We start from the raw sequence: 27,519 nt of genomic DNA, 5'->3' as shown, positions 1-27,519 counted from the left end.
GTGGACGAGGGTCCATATAGCCAGTGCCCAATGGAATAACTATAAAGTTACTAACTTGGGTTATATTGGAGGAGGAAAAAATTAATAAAACAAGCGAAATCATCCGAGCAGAAAGCAATTAAAAATTCCATAGAAGTATCGTAGGTATCAAAAGATGCAAAAAAGTAGCCGAGAGAAGTGAGCCACTGGGGCAAAACGAGCCACTGGGGCAAAACGAGCCCCCGAACGAGGCACGAAATTTTGCCTCGAGCGAGCCTCAGCCGTCCGCCTCGCGAGAAGCGACGGGGAATTGCAGAAAACTGTTTGGTAATGGACGTGCATATGCTCTGTCTCTGATGAGTCTGATGTTGATGAGGAGTCAGTTGAGCCAGTGGTTGTGAACGATGGACCGAGTTTGTCGCGGATTGGTGTCGCAATTTTTTGTTTTTGTCGGCTGCCTGACTCTCAAGAAAGAGTCCCGAAAAGCAATGGAAGAAAGGCTGATATAGATTTAGTTCGAAACAAATAACTAACAAATTATTCCTACCGTCTTCAAGGCAACTTTTCATAGTTTTTCAGACACTCGGAAACATTATTATTACCTATCATAAATTATTTATGAGGGAAGAAAATGCTGTCTGCAGATTTTTTGTGTCGCATTTTTTCTGGCGTGGCCACCCAACCGTCGAGTACGACATTCATCATCGAATTCCCATTACAAAAATTAAAGTAACATCAATTTTGTTAAATTATTAAGTGACTTCATACACAACATCCCCGTTCAGTTCGATGGAAATTCATGAAAACAAACCCCGGGCGCTGTGGTTCAAAATACAGCCTACAAAGACTATTTTATGCTTGAGAAAAACTGATTTAGCAAATAATAAAAATTTAATTGCAAAAATAATTGTACATGAACATATTAAAGGATTTCACAAACAAACATAATAAACATAACATCAAAAATACATGGAAAATTATTACATTACCAACGTAACACAGTTAAAATATCATTGGGAAGATGAAATTCTGGCACGTCGGAACGTGAGTAGAAGAACCTTTCTTCCAGTCGGGAAATACCGTCGAATCTTCGAATTTTGTCGTGCTGACGTCACAGATATGTCAAACATGATTTTATCCCGTTTCGCCCCTCAGCGCTAGTGTGATTCCAGTCATCGATCTGAGATAGAGCGCTCTTCTGTTGCGGAATTAAGTATATGTATAAGGTTTGTGGCGATTCAGGGTGCAATAGTTATTTCGACAGCAATAAAAAAATTTGGGCTTTCTTTAAAAAAAAATAGTTCGAACACCAGTAATTAAGCTCTATATACTTATCCATGGTTGTGACAGTCCGGGAGATATACTTAGGCAGCGGGTTCAGTAAGCCCTCGCTAACTCTTGTCAGAACGAGGTAAATCCCAACAAGTCACTCATGTTTGGAAATTTGTTGCGAGGCCCGCAGCCTTCTAGACTGCAATTTTCGACACACTTTCACAATTGGCCTTGTTATCGGGGGCCCCGCCTGAATGGTGCAGTCCGCCCCTCGGCGACGTGCTCGCGATAAGGGCGCTACTTAAGGGCGACCCCGCGGTCTGCAGGCACCAGTCACCAGCCGCCAGCCGCCGCCAGCCGCCGCCAGTCCTGCCCAGACGCTTCCAGGTGAGTTCCCGCGGCGGTGCTTGTAACGAAGACTGTCACAACCATGGATAAGTATATAGAGCTCATTTACTGGTGTTCTAACTATTTTTTTTTAAAGAAATGCCCAAGTTTTTTTTATTGCTGTCGAAATAAAAGTAAGCAATAACTATTGCACCCTGAATCGTCACAAACCTTATACATATAATATTCCGCAACGGAAGAACGCTCTATCTCAGATCGATGACTGGAATCACACTAGCGCTGACGGGCGAAACGGGATAAAATCATGTTTGACATATCTGTGACGTCAGCACAAAAAAAATTATTTTATTTTTTATTTTATCAAGAATTTCTTAAATTTATTATTAATAAATTACATAAATACTCTCGGCGGATAGGAGTATATCGATTAACATTTGAGGGAGCAATATTTAAAATATTTTATGGAATATTTTTGAAATTTTTTGGTTAAAGAATTGCAAGTTTATGGTTAAGATCAAGGTCATCAGATATATCCTTCAGAGGCTTAGGGGAATTTAAGGCTCTTTTAGGAATTTTTGTTCTTTCTAAGGCAAAAGTCTCTTGAGATTTTTCGAAGTCCGAATTTTTTAATTTTCATGTAATACAACGGGAAACTTTCCCTTAAAACGGGAACTATTCCCTCGAAATAGGGATATTTTTAACCATTTTTAGTCATTTTGAGTCCTTTTTGAGTAATTTTGAGTCTAAGATGGCCGCCATGTCGTCACAATCAAAGATTGCGGTCGGCACCTCCGGCACTAAGCCTTAAAGCGTGCCCCCGGAGCCCCTTTCCTACACTACTGTTGAAGTACGTTCGTTAGTGGCTCTGGACAAGGAGACATAGTTGGCATACCTGCCGAAAAAGTTTATGCTTGTAAGAGATAAGATACGTTTACGTATCCTTGCCAGCGTACCTACAGCAGGACACTGCGGCGACTGTGCTCGAGGTCACGTGATTAACGTCGCCATGTTCGGGAAAAGGAAGAGATCATTGAACCAGCGTATGTTTACAGTCCCTACATAAATGCCTTACCCAGGATTCAAAACCAGAACTCCTCGCAAACTGTTTGGCGCTCAAGCATCGCTGTCCTTCCCGTTTCCTCTTGTAAATAGACCTTATATCGTTTTGCCTACCATGGGTAGAGACGTTCGTATTCCGCCGGGAAATTGGACTGACGGTTATACTTCGACAAACTGTGTTAATGGTTAGCACCATTTCTTTAGTTATTAGTAAAGACAAAAATAAAACAGATTTATTTGGTGTTCGTCTGGAATTCAGAGTCATGTGTATTCCCTACCCACATGTACTTACTTGCCTGTTGGGTGCTTGACTCCTTGCTCGGTTACTCCACTGTAGCTGGTGGTGAACTGGCCTGGGTCGCACAGACGTGTGTCCAAATATTTGCGAGACTGTCATCGAAATAATGCAAACCGTATTCACGTCTCTAGTTATTGGAAAGGCGAAAATAATTTTTCGGACCAGCTGTGCGTTAAAACTTTGTTGCATTTTCTGAGTTTCCTGGTTGGCTGGGTTTATTTGAGGTGCGTGTCAACTGTCCGCACACCAATCACAGCCATCCAGAGTGGAAGAAAACGCGTTATGAATGGCCCGGCCAAACAGTGCAATGGCCTCTCTTGCAGACGACCGCCAATCACAAGGGAACAATCACTCGCTCAGGCATACCTTATTAGCGAGCAGATTATTTCGCGAAAAAAATACATGCCCCAAGTTATTGGCTATGTTTGACGAGATGCGCTAATCCTCATTCACTAATTAACGTGCGTTATTTTCCTGAAGTAAGCGTCACCACTTTAAACATTACTCTACCCACAATTACAGTGTGGAAGAGTTTTAAAGAAATATCGAAATGTTTTCCACGAGATGCAGGCGTTTCTAATCCACCAACGGCTTCCTGCGCGTTGTAACTACCGACGGTTCGTTCGATAATCGACTCGCAGAGGAGTGAGCACGGGGCAGGTTCATCACTCGCCCAATTATCGAGCACTGGCCGCCAGCCAGGAGGCGGAGCCCGGAACCGTGACCTAGCACACGCTTGCTTGCAACCCGGCCAGAGCAGTGCTTCATGACCGACATATACTCCTTGCCAACTATTTCAAGTGACGGCTATAGAACGACAGACAGGCTTGATCCGAACACTCCTCACTTCACAGCTGCAACATAACAAGCTGGGAAACCTTCATCAACGCCACGTCCCGAGGCCATCTTTGGTTGTCGAGCTGAGACTCGGGATCTCGTTTCAGCTCTAAAACATTGAATATATATATATATATATATATATATATATATATATATATAATGTATAGAAGTCGCGAGCCCAGGTTAAATTTTTTGGCCGGTTTCGCAGAAGAATTGTTGTATACTAGGCACAATATAACTCCGAGCTTGAGTTACGTCAGACATGAGGAGTAGGGACTGCAAAACGTGTGGGGGGTCGGGTGGATGAGGAGGGGGTATGAGCAGATACGGCGACCTTGCACAGCAGGTAGAGAAAAGCAGAAAACATTGACCACTTACCACTGACGTTCCAAGCATCGCAAAGTTTTTTTTACATTTGCCAAATTGCAAGTAACATTTCTTGAAGCGACTTCTCCTTTAACTTTAGCCCATATGCTTTCTATCGGATTCAAATCCAGATGATAAGGGGGTAGACGAAGTAATGTGTGGCCTCTATTTACCAATAATCTGTCTGCCGAGTACTGCACTTGCGAAGGTTTGTGCTTCTTTATGAGGTTATACAAGTTTGGTTTGAGCATGTCGCTAGTAAAGGAAATATTCTCCTTACTTAACCACTGCTGCATTTCCAATTTTGTCGAGCTGGAGGTAGGCGTTTTATTTATTTTTACATTGTGATAGGGAGCATTATCTATCACAACAACACTGTTTGGTGGAAGATTTGGTATTAATTGTTTGGTGAGCCATTTTTTATAATTATCTTTATTCATGTTTTTGTGATAATCCCCTGTTGCCTGGTGCGACTTCCACATTGCAAGAGCATTTGGAATAAAACTTTTTTCGCCAACGGCGTGATTAATTATTTATCTTTGACCCTTCGCGACAGGCACTAGTAAACCATTTGAGGACATGTCACTCCACATTTTATTTTTTACATGAGACGACAATATGTACGACTCATCCATGTATATAATTGTGCGTTTATCGTTTCTATATTGACGCATACTCTATACTTTTTGCCGAATATCTGTTTTTTTTCCTATTAAAAGTAAGTGCTGCGATTTGGTTTTCTGCCACCTGAATCCTAGCTTCTTCAAAGTCGTCCTTAAGGTTGTATTGCTACCTTGGTAATTTATGTCATTCTTTAGTTTACGTCGTACAGTTTCGACAGTCGGCACACGTTTTTCAAGTAAGTATAAATTGTACACAGTACGTCGTACCACAGCTTCATCAAAAGTGTCAAGTTCGTGTTTACATGTTTTCTTTCGCTTCTTGTTGGGCGTCTCGAAAGATGTTCCTTCACCAGCTTCATTCCTGTTAACCTCCCTTTTAATGGTTTGTACAGTCGTGCGAGACACACCCGTTAGCTGTTCTCAGCTGTGCTTTCTCTAGTGACATGGAGGGTTCCTGCAATCGCGCTTAATTTTCCATAAACTGCAGAAAGTTATAGACGATTTTCCGCGCCTGCGAATGCAGTTTTTTACTCTTAACTTTTGACAACACTGGAGGCATTTTATGTATAAATATGTACTTTACTGAAGTACTGCACTACATATGTAACACTGGTTCTGTACAAAAGTTATACACTACATGCACACAAACCTCAGATCCAAACTGTAAACCATGTGTTTTCGGATTTCACAGAAAGACTAAGTTTTCACACTGTGCAGTAGCGTGTAGCCCCTGTTATCAAGTTACGCATTATCGCTCGATGCCGCGCCACGTCTGCCTTCCCCAATGTCGTGACTCACACACACACACACACACACACGCACACCGATTTTCTAACCGTCACCCAGGCTCGGAGTTATGTTGCGTCAACTGTAGTAGGAAGCTCCGTTGCAGCGATCGCTTCAATCGCTGGGTAATGACAGCGTACGCCCCTAGCGGTCTTAGGACGTACTAGGTTAACCAGCCAGTCATTCCGCCACCCTTCACCCTCCCATACACGGGAAGCTGGTATCAGCACCGTTAGGCGACCTTGATGATAAGTATTCCTTACCACTGCCTTTGAGAGCCACGAAACCCCGGGAGAAGACAGTCACTGGGATTACTGTATGGAGTTATTGTGTACCCTAGTAACGTGAAAATTAGCTCCTAAGAACTTTCTATCAGGCCTACAGTCGGTGTTGAGTTTAAAATATGATTTAGTTTAAAAGTTAAATACCTACTTATTATAACTTTATTTCGCATTGATAATTTTATAATGTCAAACAATCTGAAGGGTAAGAAATGTGCGTACACGGGTTGTCAGAATACGAGGATCAGTTCACGAGGCATATCAATGTTCCGTTTTACAGTTAAAAAAAGGACAAGGAAGTTGTGAATTATAACTTGTCAATTTTGTTTTACATTATTTATCAGTTATATATTGTGTAAAAAAAAAGTTTACGCGAGTATGCGAGGAAAGTCCTAATTATTTAATATGAATTATTAAAGAATTATTTTCTTTTAAATTTAAATTATCCACATTTTAATTACTTAAAAAAACTAATTTATTAGATTACAACAACATTTTTTTTAATTTCGTCATTTTGACTAAAACTGGGTGAACGCAAGTAAATAACGTTATATATATATATATATATATATATATATATATATATAATGCCTAAACGTAGGTATTGAAAAAAAAACACGGTTTCTTTTACTTTCAGGATATCCTTTTACTTCCTTGCTCAGTGGTTGCGTTCTTGAGAGAGCTCCAGCCTGGCTAGCTAGTAACTCGATATTGTTTTTGGATGAGGGTTTCTCATTGGCCCAGAGCCATAGGCGTGCGCAGGACTTCAGTATTGGTGGTGCCAGATTACACAACAGCCCTGTCATTCACGGACCCCGAGCCTAAAGCGGGGGGTCGGGGGGGTCCTCCCCCGGAAAAATTTGGATTTGAAAGCGCAAAAGGGTGCTATTTTAGGTGTTTCCGAACAAAAACATTAAATACACAGATGTAAAATTTTTAACATTTTTTATGACAAATTATGGCTTTGAATGTTATAATCACCAGGAAAACTACTAAACTATTACAGTTTTAAGCTTTGTTGAGCCATAAAGTAAATTGCACAAATTGTTTGCACGGAATTCATGCTGGTGGCTTTGAAAAAACGTACTTATATGTTTTCTGAAGACGTCAAATAAATGCTAGAAAAAACATTCTCAAATGTTAAGTTTTAAAATCAACAAATTAAGGGAGTTTTTTTAACATACCTAAAATATGTAAAATAATAAAATAATAAAAATACACAAAAAAGAGTGGGCAAAAGTTTTAACTTTTGGAATACAACAAAAATGTTTTGTCGGCGACTGCATATAAGTCATCAAGTAAGCCTATCCTTTTAACTAAATAAACTCTCTCATTTTTTTTTAAATAAACCCTGGCGGACGGCGGCTATTTATTTCGTGCGCCTGCCGAGTGGAGTGAACAGTGGACAGACACCAAGCGCGCATTCTATGTAATTCGAGGAGAACTATGAGTAGTATTTACATTTCAGAAGTTTCGTAGCCGCGGCCCGCGTGTACAACACAAGTAATTGCAACTGGCTTGTTTCCGTGTGTATAGTTGGTTCGATTGATAATTGATATACTGATAGCACATATCTGTAACTCGACACGATTGGAAAACATATTTTTTTGGAAATAATACGGATCTTTGTAAGTATGTATTATTTCTGCTTGTAAAAAACAAAATAACGTTAACCCTAATGGTGGTGCCAAGGCACCTGTGGCACCTACCGTGCGCACGCCTATGCCCAGAGCCCTTCACTTAAGGGGATTGGTGCACCAGCATCGTATTAAAAAAAACAATATATTTGTTAATGATTCAGCTGCTAGAGAAGATTTGAACCATTCTGGTGAAAAATTTATTTTTTTATTTTTTTATTTTAATTAAGTTATTGCTGATTTTCGGGAATTTTTTAAGTTCAAGCTTTATTAAAAAACTATAAAGAAATCAGTGGTAAAACTTTCGCAGATAAATTTTCAGACACGGGAGATATGACTGTGACCATTTTTTTATCTGTAATCATTATTAATTTAACGTATTTACAATTTGAATTTTAATAAATGAGCTGCTACGAAATTGCGTGATATTCATTTGCGAATTTAATAACATTCGCGTTTTCATTTGTAATTCAAACTCCTACATATATGTCGGCTGAATGATTGACTTTATTTTAATCTTTAGCTTATTGTAGTCGGACCTAAAGTAAAAACGTAGCTGTAGAAATTTGAGCAGCGTGCAAGCTCGGATACGAGGAATTATAGAGCGCGCTGGACAGTAGTGACACCTTGCGACAGTTTTCCAAACTTTTTGCAGCTCGTTGCCACCCTGCCACAGCTGTCTGCCTTTTACGAAGGGGAGACGGGATTTCGCGGGAAACTGATATGAAGATCAACGTACTCAATTTCAGTAGATAAGAGAACGTGTTTGGTCGAGCTCAGCGTATAATTGAATGGTTATTCTCTGTTATTATTTAGCACAGTGATTTAGCTAGATGTTTTTTGTTGTAAGCGTAAGATAAGAGATTATTTTATTATAGCTTTTTTTACCATATATTTATTTTTCAGAGTTGCGTATGTACAACGCGATGGACCCGATGTGACAACAAAAAGATGTGTAAAATTGTAAACATGTTTTTTTTTTCAGCAATGCGTGAACCATTCATAAACTATACTCAACATGTATCCGTATAATTACGTTTGAATTTTTTTTATGACAGGCATCAATGTTAACAAGTTTATTAAGCCACAATAGACTTTTATCAGAAAACTAAGTGTAGCAGAAAACACTCAACATAGTCTCACACAAAATCTGTTTACATGAATGCAGTTTTTAGAAGTAAGCTACGTAAATAATAGTTAAACATTATTTAATATCTGCTGGTAACGTTTACAAAGTATCAGCTTCGCCTTCATTCACGAACAATATTCGTGAGCTTATTTATGTATTTTGCTGACTATTCGTTGGTGACTGTTAGGACTGCAAAATTAGTAAATATTTTTCACCCTATCCTGAGTTAAATCTAAGTGTGCGCGGTTAGATGAGGACCTAGATGTGTCTCAGGCTTACGCCTTTACACTCTACTCATGCGGGGTATTAACCATGCGCGTAAGGGCACGTTGCCATTGACCTGTAGGATAGTCTCAACAATCCTCTACGGACTCGAAAAATGTCACCTGCTCATTGGCTACTTGACTTGTGACAACTGTTTGTTGTAATGCCTGTGATTCATCGTTGATTTTGTTGAGGAGTTTTCAGTGATTCAGAGCCTCCCATTTAACTGTGGCCGAATTGAAGAAGCAGTACACATGTTACATGCTTGAATTCATAGCGAATGGAAACCACAAATATTTACTGATGTAGTGGTTGGTAAAAAAAAATATTATTCGTATCGCGTCCATCGCTTCGCGCCATGTTGGCTCCTATATTATATGGATTTACAAAATATAACGATTCATTTACGAAACTTAAGATAAGGTGTGTAGGATTTTAAGAATTCACTTGAATTAATATTTAAGAACATATTTCAGGATAACTTGTGAAGACGCTCGTACAGACGGCACCGGTTGTGATGACTCATTATTACCAGAGCAGGGGCCATCTCGTGTACACGAAGTGGCATGTGAAACCTCAACATAACTCGAAAATCAGTTAGTGTTACATTGAAATGTGTCCGCTACAAATGTTCAGGAATTATAATTTTTAAATCGAGTAGAAATATTCCTGCAATTAGCATTAGGTATATTTTAATAGACATTGAAAGCGAATCATTAAGTAGCTTCAAAATCCAAATACCAGAATACAGATAGTCTGTAACAATACAGACCTCACCGACTAGATATGGTCCAGATTGTTAATACTAACACATTTGAAAAACTGACTAGTTACTGAATATGTTGAAATTTTGCAAACCTGTTACTTTAGTTGATTGGTGATGTAATAATGTCTCTTGGAAACTACATAAGATTTTAGCTGCTTTTATTTCTCCATAAATTCGCAAATCACCATGGCGGCCACATTACGATCACGATTTAGTTCTTAAATTTTAAATTAGTTTATTTGTTGAGAGCCTGGTACAATGTGTCTGACCACTAAAGCGACCCGAGCCGCGTAGTGTATACTACTGCGAGGTTGCCGAAGTAGGCTCGGGTCGGGACGAATTTCGCTGTGAAGAAACAAAGGTTTTTAATACATGGAAAACTATCCCAAAGCCGAAAATTTGTACAGTAGTAGAATGAAAATTTCTTAGTAACACGTCAAAAGTTTAAGTATTGGCGCAAACCTTGTGCGTCACACCAAAAACGAGCAGTTAAGTCCAAAATGACAATTTTTTGCAACGATCCACAATAATGGATATTGAAAATGCAGTTTATGGAGTAGACCGTCAGTATGGAACCCAAAATAATCTAGAAACATTGCCCTATCTGAGGATAGTGATAAAAAGCACAAAGTTTAAACATGTTTCTATGAAATAGACCTTTTAAATCATTAAAGTTAACTAATTCACTTTCATTCAATTTTAAGGAAATATAAATACATCTTACATAAACTTAAAGAGCCCAACGTGGAAATCGTTTAGAGTAAACGTTGTTGCATATTTATTCATCTTTAAATTGGTATATTTTTTAAGTGTCTCATACAATTAGTCTGACCACTAAAGCGATCCGAGCCGCGTAGTGTATACTACTGCGAGGTTGTCGAAGTAGGCTCGGGTCGGGACAAATTTCGCTGTAAGGAAACAAAAAATTTTAATACATGGAAAATTATCCCAAAGCAAAAATTTTGTACAGTAGTAGAATGAACATTTGTTAGTAACACGTCAAAAGTTTACCGATGAAAACTTGTGATCACACCAATAATGAGCAGTTGAGTCCTTAATGATAAGTTCTACAATGATCCACAAAAATGTTTCGTAAATTTAATAACTTTAATACTTTTTTAAGCCGGTTATCATTATGGCACCAAAGTAATATAAAAGAATGTCCTACATGGAAACTGTGATAAACACCTCAATGTTTAAACGTGCTATTATTAAAATTGGTAATTTTAATAATAAAAGGTAAGAAATATATATTTTTTTTATAGAAATTTGACTGCATGTTACATAAATATGTTGAGCGTAGCGTCAAAATCACTTCATAAATATTGTCTGTGTTTTTTTTGTAAGGTTTAAATGTATATATTTTGAGTGTCTGGTATAATAGTCTGACCACTGATGTATTTCAAGCTTCGTAGTGTGTGTGCAGCAGTGTTAAAGTCGCTCGTGCTGGGACGTTTTTTGCTCCAGAAAACTAAGGTTTTTAATGTATGGTAATTCCAGACTGAAAGAATAAAAGTTTCCAAACTGCAAGTGATTTTTGCTGCAAACGTAGATAAAAATCTTCCAGGATGCGATTTGCTTAGGTAAAAATGTTAGTTAGATCGACTCTTTAATTTATAAATTATAAATAAATAAAAACAATAAAACTTCCCGGAAAGTTGTGATGAACTGACGATATTACGCGAGTAGCAGACCCGTACGTGACTACAGAGAAAGGCTATTTTCCTTGACCGTTAGAATTTCTGGGACGAACATCCTCTCACAGCTGGGGTTATAAAATACGGTCAAACTCTTGCAAAAACATCCACCACTGCTCTTTGTCACTAGCAATTCAACGAAGTAAGCTAGGCGCAGCACTCCAATGAATTAACTTAGAAAAAAATACTAAATATGTAATTCTATCAATACATTTTACAACACAATTTATGTTTTATTTATTTTCTGGAAGAAAAATATTATCATACGAATTATGTTATAAAAGTGACAAAACTCAATAAGCACATTTACGGTGTATCGTTTTCTTCAATTGTTATGTAGTAAATTAATTTCATACAGTTAAATATATATATATATATTATAATATAGGCTACATTAAAATTTTGCACAGTTCTGATCTAAAATAATATAATGTATTAGAAATAAAAAAATAATTATATTTTTTGGTATTAAAATAATTCTTAATAATAAAATTTTTGTAACAAAATACGAACACACATATATAAAACCAGAGGTCCTCTAGAATTTTGATTTACAAGTTCCAAGCAGAAATTGTTTATTGTTAATTTTATTGTATCAAAAATCATTCATATAAGAAAAAAGAATATGTATATCTCAATAGATGTAACATGAATACACCCTATCATATGCATTAAATATATTTTAAGTAATCCTTAAATAAGACCAAGTTTATTGAGTGTCGCAATACGCAGCGTGTTTCAAAGCCCGCCGGCCGTGAAACATCAGTAGGGCTGCAGTACACTGCAACGCTCGGGCAGCTTTAATGAGGCAACTAATTATGCTAGACTCTTTATAAATATACTATCTTAAAGCTAAAAGTATAATTAAAAACATTTATTTAGACATTTTTTCGCATTGGGCTCTTCAAATCGGTGTAAATCGTATTTTTATCTGGTTGGCAAATATAAAAAAATATATGTCGTGAATTAATCGCTTTATATCATATCTTAAATATTAAATATTTAAATTTTTTCTAACATTAATGGGTGTATTACAGTTTCTAGATTATTTTGGTAAGTTTACGGACAGTCAAAATTAAAAACTGTATAAATGGGTAGTATTTTAATGGACTGATGCAAGTTGCTGTCACCTAGGACTTAAATGCAAATTTTCGGTGATAACGCACAAGGTCTACAGCGGTAAACTTTCGGTATGTTATTAAGCATAGTCAACTCTACCACAGTACAAAAATTCAGCTTTGGACAAATTTTTCACAGGTTGTCTTGGTTTCCTGGAGTAACACGAAAGTCTACGCGGGGAAGGGCGGCTACCTGATCCGAGAATGAAGGATAGGGCGAGATGGGAAGCGAAGATAAGAGCTGGTTGGGTGTCCGTGTTGGAGGGAGAGAGAGAGAGAGAGAGAGAAAGGCGATATTGTGGAAGACCTTCGAAAGATTCCCGCTAGATGGCAGGCCTCAGAGCTGCAGTCTTCGACAACCTCCCCTCACGGAAGCTCTCTCGCCACTAACTTGCCAAATCTCACCCGCTAGCTTATATACGTGCTGGCTGGCCGTACAGTAGTAATAAACAAGCATTTATGAAACACTTAAGCTCATTTCCAACAAATTCTGACGAATGACTGTTTTTTGTCCTGCACCAATCAGTGCGGGCCAATCACAGAAGCAGGTCAAACGTAAAACTGATTGAATTATAGCCTACAGCGAGGTGAATCCAAATTTTTCCTGTCTCCACATAGACGTATGGTATGACATATATTGCATTTATATAAATGTGAGGTTAGAAAAGTGGTTTTTGTTTGAAAATTAGTTATTATTTTACTTAGAATTGCAAATAATAAAGATTAGGAAAAATAAATGTAGATTAATTTTATGATTTTAATCCAATAACAATTTCAAAATGGATTATGGAACTTGGGAACTTGTGTTCTTAAAGAAATGCCAAATGCTTCAAAATAAAGTTATTTAGAGATGTGTTTATATTTTAGTGAATGGATGTACTCGGTCATTTTGGATATTGATAAAAATTATCAACAATATAATTTTCGTGGAAAATTCTTTTTTTTTTTTTTGCTAAATTATGTTTTGTTTTAAATGCATAAGAAGTTTTACTTTTATAGGCGCGTTATGGAAAAAATGATTACTGTGAATTTTTACAATGCACGCTCACATTGCAACGAAATTTTCACAGGATGAAAAAAAAAAGCCACATACAAATAAAAATTATATGTGCGCTTAAATCTTATCATTTAGTGATTTATATTGAATACTGGTCCATATAATCAATAACATTTATGTATTGTGAATATTAATAATATAAATTCTGTTTATAAAGTTTTTTCAGTTGTATTTTTAAATGTTTTATATAAGTGAGGTTATGTTCCCGTATGTATAATTTATTTGCATTATAAATTAGTACTTTATTATTTAATAAATAATTAAAATTAATAAATTAGAATGAAAATTCATCATATTCACTGAGTTTCATTATTAAGTTTTGATTCGGTTATTTTACTAAATTAAATAATTAACTTTATATCTACGTGTGTTTATATAAATATTGAATATTCAGTATTTAATTATTTGTTTTATTTGATTGAATTTATACTTTACCAACCGTATTTATAATAACACTCAAGTACTGTTATTATTTTATTACTTTTTTTTATTTGCATGCTAAATTAAAGTTAGTTTTTTTACTACCCAAGTAAGTATAACTTAAGTACACGCATCCTTTTTTTTTTTTTTTGTCACTGGAGTGTAACTTCAGGAACGAAGTGTAACATTACTTGATCTCGTTTGAAACCCGCCATTGAACAGACGAACTCCAGCTCGTGCAGGTTTTAAAAGTCACAAACTTGCGATTGAGCGGAGCGGTTCGGTAACGTCCACTACGGCCAGTGTCGGAGGAGTGACGTTTATCTATGGTCGGAGGAACTGGTAAACAGTGAACAGGAAGGGGGGGGGGAGGCCCGAGAAGCCGCGCGCTGATTGGTCGTGACGTCGGACTTGTTCCTCCCTGGAGCCCTTGCCAACCTCGGGCGAGGGTGTTCGCGCGCTGCGATCGATTGTTCCGTCGACCGGCGCCGTGCTGCGCCCTGGCGGAGCTCCAGGCAAGCTCGAGCACCTGGCACTCCGCGCTCTGCGAGACTAGCAGCGCCCCAGCGGCCACTGGACACACTGAGAGCCTTGCAACTACCTGCTTTCAGCCTTACTCTCTTGCCACTGCTATTCATGTTTATAGTTTTACTCGCAACTATTTTCTGATTTTATTTGAAAATGTTAGTTACGCATAACATTTTTTTTTATTTTTTGCATGTTTACAAAAGTTTCCTTTGGAAACCAGTTTGTTATACTGCAATAAATATATTTTAACTTTGTACAACACATTATTTTTGTTTATACGTTCCAGATACACTGAGTGTTTCTTACGAAAATCGGCGCATAATTTATGTTTTATTCAATCATAATTTCTTTGAACCATGGAAAAATATAATCGAATATTCAATAATTGCACTTTATTTTGTTTTATAACGCTTATTAATGAGCGCGGTTAACACACCGCATTGGGGGTTTTGGGCATAACTGGTTGTTAGGGGGGCGACTATCGTCGTTTCCCGCCAGGCTGCCAGCCAGCCAAATTAGTTGAAAAGAACATAATTATATGACCGCAGCAGCCAAGTTGCCCCAGCCGCCGCGGCCATGTATGTCCGACACATTGTGCTGCCAGCCTGGGCATGCCAATCATTGGCAGTCGGTTGCGCTGTGCGGGCCGCTACACCACCTGTACACTACCTCGGCGCTGCAGCTTTTCCCTACGTGGTTAAACCGCTGGCACCTGCTGTATTGGGATGGTCCCTTTGGGCGGCGGTAGTCGTCTACGCGGATTTGCATACCAGCAAATTCGCGCAGCGACTGTATTCTGTCGCTGTCCCACGACTGCGGCACCTCGATAAATAACGAGGGCATCGCACTTCTCTCGTTTCTGCCTGTTTTCCAGAAACCAGTGGTTCTGTGGACAGGCAAGTTTAGGGCGGCGAACTCCTCTTGTAAGAAGTCCGAGGGCGTGTGGCGATGTACGCCGCGCAGTACGAATTTTTTTTTTTGGTACTTCGTGGTGCTGGAGAAGTACCGAGTGCTGCGCGCCTATTGCCTGAAGGGCCTTGATCGCGCGCGTGCATTCCGCGATAGTGGCGGTGTGGACCATGCTTTCGTCCTTCCCGCGGTTGGTACACGTGAAACGATCAGTGAGGGCGTTTTTGAGCGCGTGGTACACACGCGGGTATCGGTGTCCCTGGTCCAGGAACACGAAGAAAGGTTTCACGCGCGGGGCCTTGGGCGCTGCCGCAGGTGACTGTTATTTTTGCGGGGGTGGGGGGGGGGGGGGCGCCTGCTCGGTTGAGGTAGAGGCCGCCATCTCGTGGTGCGACCTCTTCGCCTTTTTCGTGGCGACTGTCTGCCAGTCGCCTTGCGTCTCTTCCTCCTGAAGGGAGGGCGTTGTCTCGTCCATTTCAGTCATTGTTTTTCTGTTGCGTCAGTGCCTCACACTGACCGTCCCCCGGGGCTGGGTTAGCCGGGTTCAGGCTAGGCTACAGGGGATCTAACTCCCTGGGTGTCTCTGAGCTCGTCGGTCGTAAATAAAATACCGTTACCCGGTACCGTTACCCTTTCTACCTGCCTGCGCACTCTCGGTGCACAGGCTACCTTTCAAAAATGCCGCTGGGTAGCACTGACAAGTGCTACACGCAGCTTAGGCCTGAAGGTCTAAAGGCGAGCAGCTCCGGGACACGTCCGTCCTCCTCCGAAGCGCAGCTGGAACTCTCTCCTTCGGCAGGCTGATGAAGTCTGTCAGTGCTTAAAGACAGGGCAAAGTTTGCCGTGGAAACAGCAAGTTTCTGTACTTCCGTAAGTAAAAGTGCTGTGTCAGTTGCTGGTGTCACCTGAGCTGGACAAGAGCTAATGTCACGCTGATGGCGTTGTAGGGTGTTTATTACAACTGTCTGTTCGCAGAGATTTTTCCCGGCCTCCAATTTGATGACTTTTCTGCACAAATAAAAAAAACTGCAATTTATTCGGAATAAGAAACTGATTATTGCTGTGAAAATAAACGTAAATGTCAGAAGACACGGCAGTGGAATTAGAAGAGGCAAATAAACTTACAGTCATTTGAATGCTTTAGGACAGCCAGTAGAGTCTGGCGTAGTTTATGACTTGTTTCATTATCTCTTCGTAGATATGCGTGTCCTCACAGATAAAGCTGCTTTTTTCCCTCGTGTTCCACCGGAGAGTTTATTACACTAGCTTCTTGCGTGCGTATTTCTCGCCGTCACACGGCTTCAGCACCGAGGTGAGTGGCGGCCTGGTGTTAGAGTTCAGCATTCGAACTGTAGAGGTGAAACTAGGCTATTATTATTTTAATTGTTTCGGGCAGTAATGGGTCCAGTACAGTTTTTGTTTTCTAAAATTCGAGTATAGATCACAAGGGGAAAAAAATTAACATTTTAAAACCAACCCTTATAAACAATATATTTGTTTTAAAATTATATATATACATATATATATACATGTTCAGGATACAAACCAATAATTATTTTTTGTCGCAAATGTTCGCCGAAGTGATAAACCATTCCGAGAGTGCTGCAGCTAGTTAAATACAAACCATTCTTTGATTTGTTTCGCAGAGTATCATAGTGTTGTCCTCGACAACTACACAGGTGCTTGTGTTTGTATTTCTGAATTTAAGGGGTATTGGGCCCTGCCGTCTCGGATTTGTTCCATAATTTTCGCTATGATTCCAATTTTGAACCGTGAATCCCAATTTATGGCATGTAAATACAAACCATTCTTTGATTTGTTTTGCAGAGTATCATAGTGTTTTCCTCGACAACTACACAGGTGCTTGTGTTTGGATTTCTGAATTTAAGGGGTATTAGGCCCTGCCGTCTCGGATTTTTTCCATAATTTTCGCTATAGTTCCAATTCATATCTCACCGGACCTTCCATACCTTTGTTGCAACCACATATTTACTTACAGGCTGTAGTCTGCAAGCGCTACGAGTAAATAACTTATTATTTCACGCGGGGGCGCCTACAACCATCATGATGATCACACCCCTTCAACAAGTGTTGGCTTCAACAAGTAGTCAAACAAACAAAAATTAAGCACGGAAGCTTCATTGCAGGCAGTGTCAAAATATTTGTAATTGCAAGATGTAGAGGCCAAATCCCTCGTTTTGTTTCCTACGTTATTTTGACGTGACAACGTTTAATAAATCGATGAACGCCGGCTGCACGCACGAAAAAGTGTCCCGTTACGCACATTGTTCCGTTACGCTTACTGTTCCGTTACGCTGTGTCCCGTTACGCTCATTGTACGCTTGCGCCGCATCTATCTCTCTTCCACCCGATTGGCCTATGCGTCCGAGGAGAAGAAAGGCAGCGGAAGCACACAACTTACATCTACACGTGAACTGTTTCGTTGACTGTTTATAAAGTGAAGTGAAAAGTTAATGTGGTTTTCATTGCTTATTACAACAAGAATTTCGGCAATAAAGGTTAATTATGCTTGCATTTTAAAAATCTGATTACTGTTATAATTTCAAGTATTATTCTTTTATTATTAAAATTAAAATGATTCAATTTTATTCATAAAAGTATGCAATCATTTCATCAATGTTTTGTTATGACGTTGTCAAGTTAAACTATCGTCCGTAAACCGACTTTACAGAAAAACCATTTTTTTTTTCTCTCTCTCAGAATAGCACATATTTAAAATGGGTACTAAATATCAGATGGTAGTATTTGGGGGTTTCGAGGGTTTGACTGGCCAACCCGTATAATTCCCGTTTCAAGCCGCGGCACTAGGAGGAGGGGCGCTCGCAAGCAATGGCGTGGAAACACGCGACATTCGTCGCTGCTTCGCTGCGTGTGGACTGAGAGTATAGCGTGCTTCATCCTCAGTTGGCACTGCGCGTTCACTCTCTCTTTCCAATGCACGTGCTATGTTGCTAGAGAACAACCCAGTTGGACATACCTTTATTAACCATTAAAAAAATTTGAATTGTATCTGAACATTGTATTCTTTTAAAGAAAAATTTTTGTGCGAGTTTGAATATTACACCAAGATCATAATATAATAAAATTACATTCTTACTTCTGAGGAGACGCAACTGAAAGACACCATCTTGATTTCAACCGTTTTGTCAACAAATATTTTTATGTCATTTAATATTGAAAATTATTGCTCCGTTTGAGCATAGCACATAAATTTAATGGCATGTATTGTTGATAGTGACCTACTTACACCGAATAGTTTCTCTTATGAAATAATAATTGGTGTTAAGCATTGAATTATTATTTAGTTTTATTTAGAATAACTACAACCGTAATGCTAATGCCAATAGACACTAATATGACACAAGAAAAATAACCAAATAGTAAAATTAAATGATATAAAAAGTATTGTAATTTTAAGATGATAGAATTACTAAGATATTTTGTGTTAACAATCCAGGCAGCGGGCGGGCGCCATTTACTCTGTACAGCAAGCTAAGCGTGAGACACTCTATAATATTCACTCTGTACTGCAAACTAAGCGTGAGACACTCTATAGTATTCACTCTGTACTGCAAGCTAAGCGTGAGCCACTCTATAGTATTCACTCTGCACTGCGAGCTAAGCGTGAGACACTCTATAGTATTCACTCTGCACTGCAAGCTAAGCGTGAGACACTCTATAATATTCACTCTGTACTGCAAACTAAGCGTGAGACACTCTATAGTATTCACTCTGCACTGCAAGCTAAGCGTGAGACACTCTATAGTATTCACTCTGCACTGCAAGCTAAGCGTGAGACACTCTATAGTATTCACTCTGCACTGCAAGCTAAGCGTGAGACACTCTATAGTATTCACTCTGCACTGCATGCTAAGCGTGAGACACTCTATAGCAAGCCGAGATTATGTGCATTTAATGTGTGATTGTAAGGTTTCCAGCCCGGCAGTTGTGTATCGGGTGTGTTGTCACTGTGGCGTCGCTGGGTCGCGTGCTTGCAGAGTGACCGCAGAGGAGACCACTGCAGACTTGTGACGTCACCCGATCCCTCGAGATGTGGAGAGCCGCCATGTTGGTCCTGAGCGGCTGTGTCGTGGCCAGCCGGGCGCAGCAGTGTTCGGCGGTAATCACTTACTTATATACACGTATCTCAAAGGTTCAAGACACCAAAGTCCATTTTTTTTTGTTGCGAAATATAGTTGGCACAGCATGTCCATGATGTACATTTCTCACTCATGCCATTACGTTTGAAGCGCAATTTTTATATGCAATAACCTACAACACTATTTCCAAAATTAAAGATAAAAAATATATATATTTAAAATATTTCATTTGTTCAGTAAAAAAAAACAATAAATTGTTAAAGTTTCATAAAGCAGTTCCTACTATTAGCGAAGAAACCTGAAAAATAAATAAAGTTGAAACAAATCGAAAACTTGCTATCTTGGGAGATGTGAATTATGCCGTACATGCCATAAATTAGGATACACAGTTTAAAATTGAAATTATAGCGAAAAGATGGAAAACTCCAAGATGGCAGGGCCTAATATATTAATTTGTTACATGGAATTTAAGTGTAAATGTTGTCCCACTTTTTTTTTTTCAGAATATACAATTGAATTTTGTATTGCTTATTGCTATATGTTGGAGGAATATAATTAATTGGAATAATATAATTTGTTAAAGAGAATGTGAGACGTATTTTCTTGGTCGTATATGAGTCTTCGTGCATTTTCCACGTTCGAATCCAATGAAGCAGTCTGTCGTATATCTGTTTACATTACATCTCAGTTAAATTCAACGCTTCCAAAACACACACACATATATGTGTGTGTATTATTCGCTATTACTCGGTACGGACAAGTGGAGACGGTGTCAGGCGACGACTGGAGCTAAGTTCGGCAGGGCAGTGAAGAGGCCTTTCAGGACACGTCTTTACAATCAGCGCTATGTAATCCTGCATGCTGCCGTTGGGAACATTCTGTAATCCGATTTTTTTTCTAACCACGAAAGCAACGTGAAATCAAGGCATTTTTTTCCACTTCAAACAGTATTTTTTTTTGCCGTAGATGATCTTACGTATTCCTTCCTTGTTTTAAACATCATCTCAAGTGTATTTATGTTTCTTTGTAATTCCCGTAGGTCCGGCACAGAAGTAGTCCCAAACGTGACGGATAGGGCCATGGATATTTCGCGAAAAGATTCCGAGTCCAGTTATAAGTTAAAAAAAAAAAAAACACTGTAGCACACCGTCCGTGCTTCGTGATTGGTCGAATTTCTTTCAGGTAGACTACATCTCGATTGATACAACAACCAATCAGAGTAATTCAGCGCGAAGCAAACGCGTCGTGAGTGGCACGGTCAAAAAAAAAAAAGGCAACGACTTCTATCGCAAGGGAAGAAACCGCTGGTGCTGGAATACCTTAATAGGTCGGCTCAGCTTTATTCGCGAAGAATGCCTGCCCCCTAGTGACGGATCAGGGGCCTGAGCTGGAAGGAAGGGGGTGTGGAGGTGATACATCCCTGGGAACTCCCAGAGGAACCTGTGGTCCCCGCCGGCACGGAGGCAGTACCGCCGCAGCGCGGGTGTTGCAGACGGTGTCGTCGGCGTGCGGCGCGGTGTTCAGGCAGGGGCTGAACGCGACGGAGCGCACGGCGCTGCTGGACCAGCACAACGCCCTGAGGAGCCGCGTGGCCCGCGGGGAGGAGAGCAGGGGCCAGCCCGGCCCGCAGCCCGCCGCCAGCAACATGCGCACCCTGGTACGGTCCCTCGCCCTAGCGCAGCTACCGGGGGAAAAAATTCGCGACTTTCATTTCGCGATACAGGCTAAAAACACAAATAGTTATACCTCAGAGCTGCCTCTGCTATTTGCTCACAACTCACCCGGATGACTCTGGCCCAATGAGAAACACTCGACCAAAGCTGTACCGAATCACAGGCTGCTACGTTGGGACGACACCTTACGAGACAGCAGCCAATGAATGGGTGACATTTGACCGAGTGTACGTATAACTATGGAGTTCATCCTACAGGTCATTGAACCCGCGAATTTTTCCGGTCCCTATACTTATCGCTTACGTGGTAACGCGTTTTCGCGAATGCGCTACGCACGCACATCGGCGCGCGCGGTAAGCGAATGTCGAGGAACCACTTCACGAGCTGCTACTCCCACTCGTCCACGGAGGAAAAAACAAAACATTGCGCAACTGAGACTTCTGTCTTATCACCATGTAACAGTTGAGCTTATCTAAGCGCTATGTCACAGGCTTCCGACACGCAGTACTGTCACTTATTGCACAACATTCAAGTTAAACATTGCCTATCTTACACCTGCTGCCACTTTAACCTCTAACATGGGAGTAGATCCCGGAGTTAGGTGCCTTCCCCCCTGTCCCACTGTGGAGACAATCGTAACTGTGAAACGGGGGTGATAAAAGTAGTTACTACGCCAAAATTATATATGTTTAAAAAAAATTCTCAAATATATAGTAGAGTCTTTACTAACCGAGGTTCTGTATTATTAGAATTGTCCTGAGGCGCCATTACCAGCAAAGAATGTTGAAACATTTGCTTGAGGACATAGAGAAAATTAATAATTCAAATATGACTTTCACTGGTTGGGCGAATCATGGAATGACGTGGGAAAAAAAATGAAATAAGATATATTGGAAAATAAATTAAAACGAAAAACGATAGCGCTGGGACAATTGAAAATAAAGACGATTTTTTTTCTCACTATGCCCGTGTTATCCGAGAGTCAGCTGATGCGAGTGTGCCGCGGTCCGAATTAACTCGGTTAGTCATTATTCTGCTATGAATTTGGGACTAGATCTCAAAGTGAATGACCTGTGTCGCTTAAGGCCCGTCTACAATAGTTCGAACCTGTGGGCGGTCCATGCGTTATCGTAATGTGAACGATGTCACATTGTCACACGGAAATACAACTCCAAGTCCGATGTCTAAATCTACTGATTTATAAAAGTATTCACCAGAGCGCAGTAACTAAAGAGCTACAAAATAAAAGTTTAGATTTTTGTTTATCGTTTTCATGCATTTTAAATGTGTACACAGATAAGTTTTGTTAACTTGTGAAAGCCACGGGAGTTCAAATAGTTTTTTTTTTTGTTATTCGGTAAGGCAATAATAAATGCTAATAAATGAATTCTAATCACACTGTACCAAAAATTAATTTGTGTGTTCTGCCTTTCAAAAGATCCGGTCGCAAACGTCCAAAGTTTCGTCTTGTTCTGCTTTACTTTCTACCATGCCGTCCGTTCTTTGCTGTCTACTTCATTGAAGCGGGAACAGGAAACAGAAAACATAACAAGTGGTCTTTTCTGTGCCACCTAACGACATGGGTCAGGACCAGGGAGATTAGGACCATCGTCAACACCGCCCACGACGTCAGAGTGTCACGTGCACCAATCAGCGATGAGTGCCCTGTTACATAGTCTGGTACATTGCTATTGTAGCCGGGTCTTAGCCCTCTTTCCCCTCTGCATAGAGCCTAGAGATGAGCCTCGCACAGTAAAAACATTTCTGTACTTTTACGTAAAATTCCTTTGGCAACCAGATTATTAAGAAATAGCTTGTAATACTTTAAGAAAGATATTGTAACTTTGTACAACACATGGCGATAGTTAAGTGTGCATTTATGAAATACGTTTTTGGAGAAAATACTGAGTATTTATTACAAAAAATGGCAAATTCATTTTACATTCAAGCATAATTTTCTAAACCATGGAAAATATAATTGATTATTAAATAATTTGACTTTATTTTGTTTCATTATACTTATTAAAGTGCGCAGTTAATTCTGGAAAGCTATTGAGGGAACGGTTTAACTACTGGAGTTAGTGGGACAACACGGGGTAATAATCCGAACCCAGTATAAATGCGAACACTTGGTTTGTAGTGACACAGTTGCTTTCACGTAAATGTACAAATGTATGTAAATGTACGTGAACATCTGTGTTCCATTGACAAGAAAGAATAAAAAGGAGGGTGCGTGTGGGCGCGTGTGTCGCAGGTTTGGGACGCCGAGCTGGCGAGGCTGGCGCAGAACTGGGCCAACCAGTGCGTCTTCCGGCACAACCTGTGCGGCGGTGACGGTGAGTGAGGGCTGCAGGGTCCCTCCCGGGGAGGGGGGGAGGCAGTGCCGTGACCTCGGGGTCGGTCGAGAGAGCTCCTGGCTCCTGGCGGGGACGGTAGCCTCGGCCTCTCGCCACAGCCGCGGCTCTGACCGCTGCCCAGGGCGGCAGGGGCCTAGCGGGGGGGAAAAACCCACTGCATCACTCGCGGTGCCTCGCGAAGTGACCGTCGGTGTGACCCCCCCCCCCCCCCCCCCCCCCATCACCACCTCCCTGTCCGTCAGGCGCGACCACCGCTATCCGAGTCGCTCCCGGCAATGTTTACGATCCCGCGTTCACAGATGGATACAGATACCTAATGACGCGGTACCGTCTTCAATTTTTTTTTTTTTGTCGTTTGTGTCCGGTGCGGCCACTTAGGATTTTTTCTCACTTAAATTTTAATTTTTGTGAAAAACTCCTGTATTCATTATTATCTATTTGTATTATGATTTGGTGTTAAATTATCTGCTACTTGTTTATGGCCGCTGGGGAGAGCGTTGAAAATGTACCTCCGTTAAATAAGTTAGATCTCACATTTAACGGCCCCGCCTAGCTGGGCGCACATTTACGGTGTGCAGAGCTTCAGAAAAAAAAAACAACGCGATTTGAAAACAGCAGATATCAGACGGCTGTCTGTTTACGAAAATCATATAAGAATTCGCTGAGGGTGGATGAGTTAGGATATTACATTATTTCGATTTTGAACTGTGAAAATGGCTAACACGCGTGTTTTCAGACAGTCGGCAGAGATACTTGAAAACACTTAAGGGACTCGGCATTACACCTTGTTCTTAATTGAAAAATAGTTAATTTTTTACAATTGTTCAGCTAATTCATCTTAATCATCATCATCATTTTGCACATCTTATTGAAATTGAATAAATTACCAACATGATGTGCAGCTTAATGACAAACATCTGACGTAACAGATGCTCGAGCAATAAAAGCGAAAAAGAAAAGAAGAGTTCTTCGATAGATATTCGTAAAAACTATGCCGGGTTATTTGTTCCATTGGAAACAATGTAAAAATACACACGGAAGAAAGAAAGGTTTCTGACCGAGACATAACAATTTTTTTTAAATAATAAAAAAAAATTATTATTGTTGATTCACGTTCAAAAAAAGTGAACCAAAAGCCCGAAAACTTACGAGGATAACCGTAAATATAATAAGAGCGCTGGATAACTGGTAACCAACGTTCTCTGTAGATATCTCAACAAACAATAAAATATTTCAAAGTTGAACATAAGTAGTGGATGTGATCCTTATTTTTACGAGTTTTGGACAAGGGTATGTGTGTGTGTGTGATTATTTAAATTGTTTGTTTTATGTTAATATTTTTATTTTAAGTTTAATGGTGAATATTTTTTTAGTTTTCAATTTTTTGTTGTTGAATACACCACAGTCCTGTTGAATATATCAATCGTGATATCAGTTTAATTACTTGCTGGTAATCAGTTTGTTTATTTAGTTTGTATTGCAGTATTCCGCAAGTCGTCGGCCGTGTTGTTGTCCGTGGTTAGCTCGGTCGTGTACGTGTCTGTCCTGTCGCGCCACGAGTCCAAGTGCCCAACCCCCGCATGGTAGACTCTTTTCTACTCTGTCCAACACTTCATCCAGACCATCCTCTGTCTCCTGTAAATTCCTACACGTAATGCATGCCAATTTGCATCCCGCATGAATGTGCCCAGGGTTTTCCTTGTGTCTATGCAGGTTTTACCTGGGCCCAACCTATCTCTAGTTATAGTCTAGATTTAAGAGTGAGGGGAGTTAGTCATGGTGCCAATCGCTGCCATGGCTGGCCAATCCCCTCCTAGCACATGATGCATGCGACCCTCTCCCTGCATGGCTAATCCCAGCATGACTAGGCGTATAGGTTTCGGCCTGAGACGCACCTAGGTCCCTCCCTAACCCGGACCCCTCCCAAATACACTTAGTTTTAGTTGGGCTAGGAAAAATAAATCACGCCTGCGAGTGGAGTGGCGGGTGAACGAGCGCTCGGCGAGGGTGCAGCCCCGGTGTGTACCTGGTGTTCCAGTGGGGCAGAACCTCTACACCATGACGACCACGCAGCGCGGACCGCCCGACCTGGCGGCGGCCGTCAACAGCTGGTACGACGAGGTCACCAAGTTCGGGCGCCAGCAGGTGTCGTCCTACAGGTGCGTGCCCTCGGTCCCCCCTCCCCCCCCCCCCCCACCGGGAGACAGGCCCGAGTACCCGCCTGCCTCGTGGCCAAGTCTCATCGCGACTCCGCTGTGGCCATTCTTGCGTAGACGCAAATACTTTTTTTGACGTGACAACGTCTAATAAAATCGATGAACGCCAGCAGCACGCACTAAAAAAAGTGTCCCGTTACGCACATTGTCCCGTCACGCACATTGTCCCGTTACGCTCATTGTACGCTCGCGCCGCATCTATGTATCTCTCTTCCACTCGATTGGAACAACCATCGATTTGACTTTTTTCGAGGAACATTAAACTTGAAGCACTCCCATTCGTTTCCTACTTTTTTGCTATGACGTTGTCAAGTTAAACTATCGTCCGCAAACCAACTTTACAGACAACAAATTTTTTTTTCAAGATAATATTGAGTAATTCTTACAAAATACTGCCGCGTAATTTTATTTATATTTTACCTGATGTTTCATTCGAGCATGGGAAAATAATCGAATATTCAATTTATTGGACTTTGCTTTGTTTTGTTTTGTTATGCTTATTAACGTGCGCAGTTAATACCGGAAAGCTATCCAGGGAACGGTTTACTATTGGAGGTACTGGAACAGCACAAAGCCAAAATACCCGGGTAAGAATCCGAACCAAGTAGTGATATAGTTGCTTTCGTGTAAATGTACAAATAGCTTTAATAGTACATAAATGTTTCTGTTCTATTTCCTAAAAAAAAATAATGACACTGTGGCCGTTACCCTTAATATGGCAACTGCAAATTTGACCTAAGCGTTGGTGAAAGTTTCGCTTTCGACGCGGTTATAATCCATTAATAAAAGCAACCACCCAATTCCAAAAATTATTTCTGTTAATATAGACCCCACCAAAGATTTCCAATAAAATGTTTGTATTGATCAAGGATCAAACCAAGAACAAAAAAACGTTCGAAACATTCATTATTTTAAGAAGTGATTTTATTGATGAATTTTGAAATTTTTCCTGAAATTTTAGCTTGATAAATACAGATTTCCAAGATGGCGTCCAAGTTGGCAGACAAGATAACGGATGCCCTGGACACAATAAAAAAATGATTTCTAGCGGGTAAAAATTAAACTGACGTGGATGTAGCACACTGTGGCAGACGAAGCAATATGTCGGTGTTATTTAATGGTTTCGTTGGGGGCTACACGCCACGTGGCGAGAGTGGGGGGTTCGACGGCACCACTGACTCACAGAGGGCGGCTCGATACCCCGCAGGTTCGAGACCAGCACGGGCCACTACACGCAGGTCGTGTGGGCCGAGACGCACCTGCTCGGCTGCGGCTACATCGGCTACTCGGACACCAGGCAGCACCACACGCTCGTGTGCAACTACGGGCCCGCGGGCAACGTCATCAGCCGCCCCGTCTACCAGACGGGCAAGACCTGCTCCGCCTGCACGACCTGCAACCCGCGCTACCCGGCGCTGTGCGGGTAGCCGGCCCGCCGGACCACAGGCGCAGCCTTCACCAGTAGCAGCACGTCGCGAACAATCCATGTCCATGTTTTGAAATAAACCACATGTATGCAACCAATACTATCGTTTTTATTCCAGGTTAGGGTGCATTATAAATCCTTACTGTTAAATACCTCGCCTATACGGGTATGCATACCGAGTACAGAGATTTTAAAAAAAAAAACAAAAAAAAACGCAATGTCTGAGAGTGGTTTGTTTACAAAAAATCCATTAAGAGTACGTTGAAAGTGGATTAGTAAAAATGGCAAAAAAAATTTGTGTTAATTTTTTTTTGCATGAAACATCCGGTGGAGATCCTCGAAAACACAC

At 40.6% G+C, this 27,519-nt stretch overlaps 2 protein-coding genes across 9 annotated transcripts in view; one reads left to right on the top strand and one right to left on the bottom strand.

The window, feature by feature from the left end:
• Window positions 1-27,519, bottom strand: part of LOC134542491 (b(0,+)-type amino acid transporter 1) — a 112,147-nt gene that overhangs the window by 42,046 nt on the left and 42,582 nt on the right. The window lies entirely within an intron of this gene.
• Window positions 1,580-27,268, top strand: LOC134542494 (venom allergen 5-like). Of its 3 annotated transcripts, none has more exons than XM_063386834.1 (6): window positions 1,580-1,638; window positions 19,397-19,518; window positions 20,991-21,155; window positions 23,426-23,507; window positions 25,567-25,687; window positions 26,952-27,268. In XM_063386834.1, the coding sequence occupies exons 2-6, from the start codon at window positions 19,450-19,452 to the stop codon at window positions 27,169-27,171; spliced, it is 657 nt and encodes a 218-aa protein (XP_063242904.1). In that variant the 5' UTR covers window positions 1,580-1,638; window positions 19,397-19,449; the 3' UTR covers window positions 27,172-27,268. The 3 variants fall into 3 exon arrangements, with proteins under 3 accessions (XP_063242904.1, XP_063242903.1, XP_063242905.1); XM_063386833.1 differs by lacking the exon at window positions 1,580-1,638 and adding an exon at window positions 16,604-16,689; XM_063386835.1 differs by lacking the exon at window positions 1,580-1,638 and adding an exon at window positions 16,696-16,734.

Source organism: Bacillus rossius, assembly GCF_032445375.1.
Source record: "Bacillus rossius redtenbacheri isolate Brsri chromosome 4 unlocalized genomic scaffold, Brsri_v3 Brsri_v3_scf4_2, whole genome shotgun sequence".
NCBI lineage: Eukaryota > Metazoa > Arthropoda > Insecta > Phasmatodea > Bacillidae > Bacillus > Bacillus rossius.
This window is presented reverse-complemented; position numbering and strand designations above follow the sequence as displayed.

What these genes read in the sequence shown, in the direction of transcription:
- LOC134542494 (XM_063386834.1), top strand. Translation starts at nt 19,450, where the DNA reads ATGTGGAGAGCCGCCATGTTGGTCCTGAGCGGCTGTGTCGTGGCCAGC. An exon ending in CCAGCAACATGCGCACCCTG is followed by an intron (nt 21,156 to 23,425) that starts GTACGGTCCCTC and finishes CGTGTGTCGCAG; the next exon opens with GTTTGGGACGCCGAGCTGGC. An exon ending in CAACCTGTGCGGCGGTGACG is followed by an intron (nt 23,508 to 25,566) that starts GTGAGTGAGGGC and finishes CTGGTGTTCCAG; the next exon opens with TGGGGCAGAACCTCTACACC.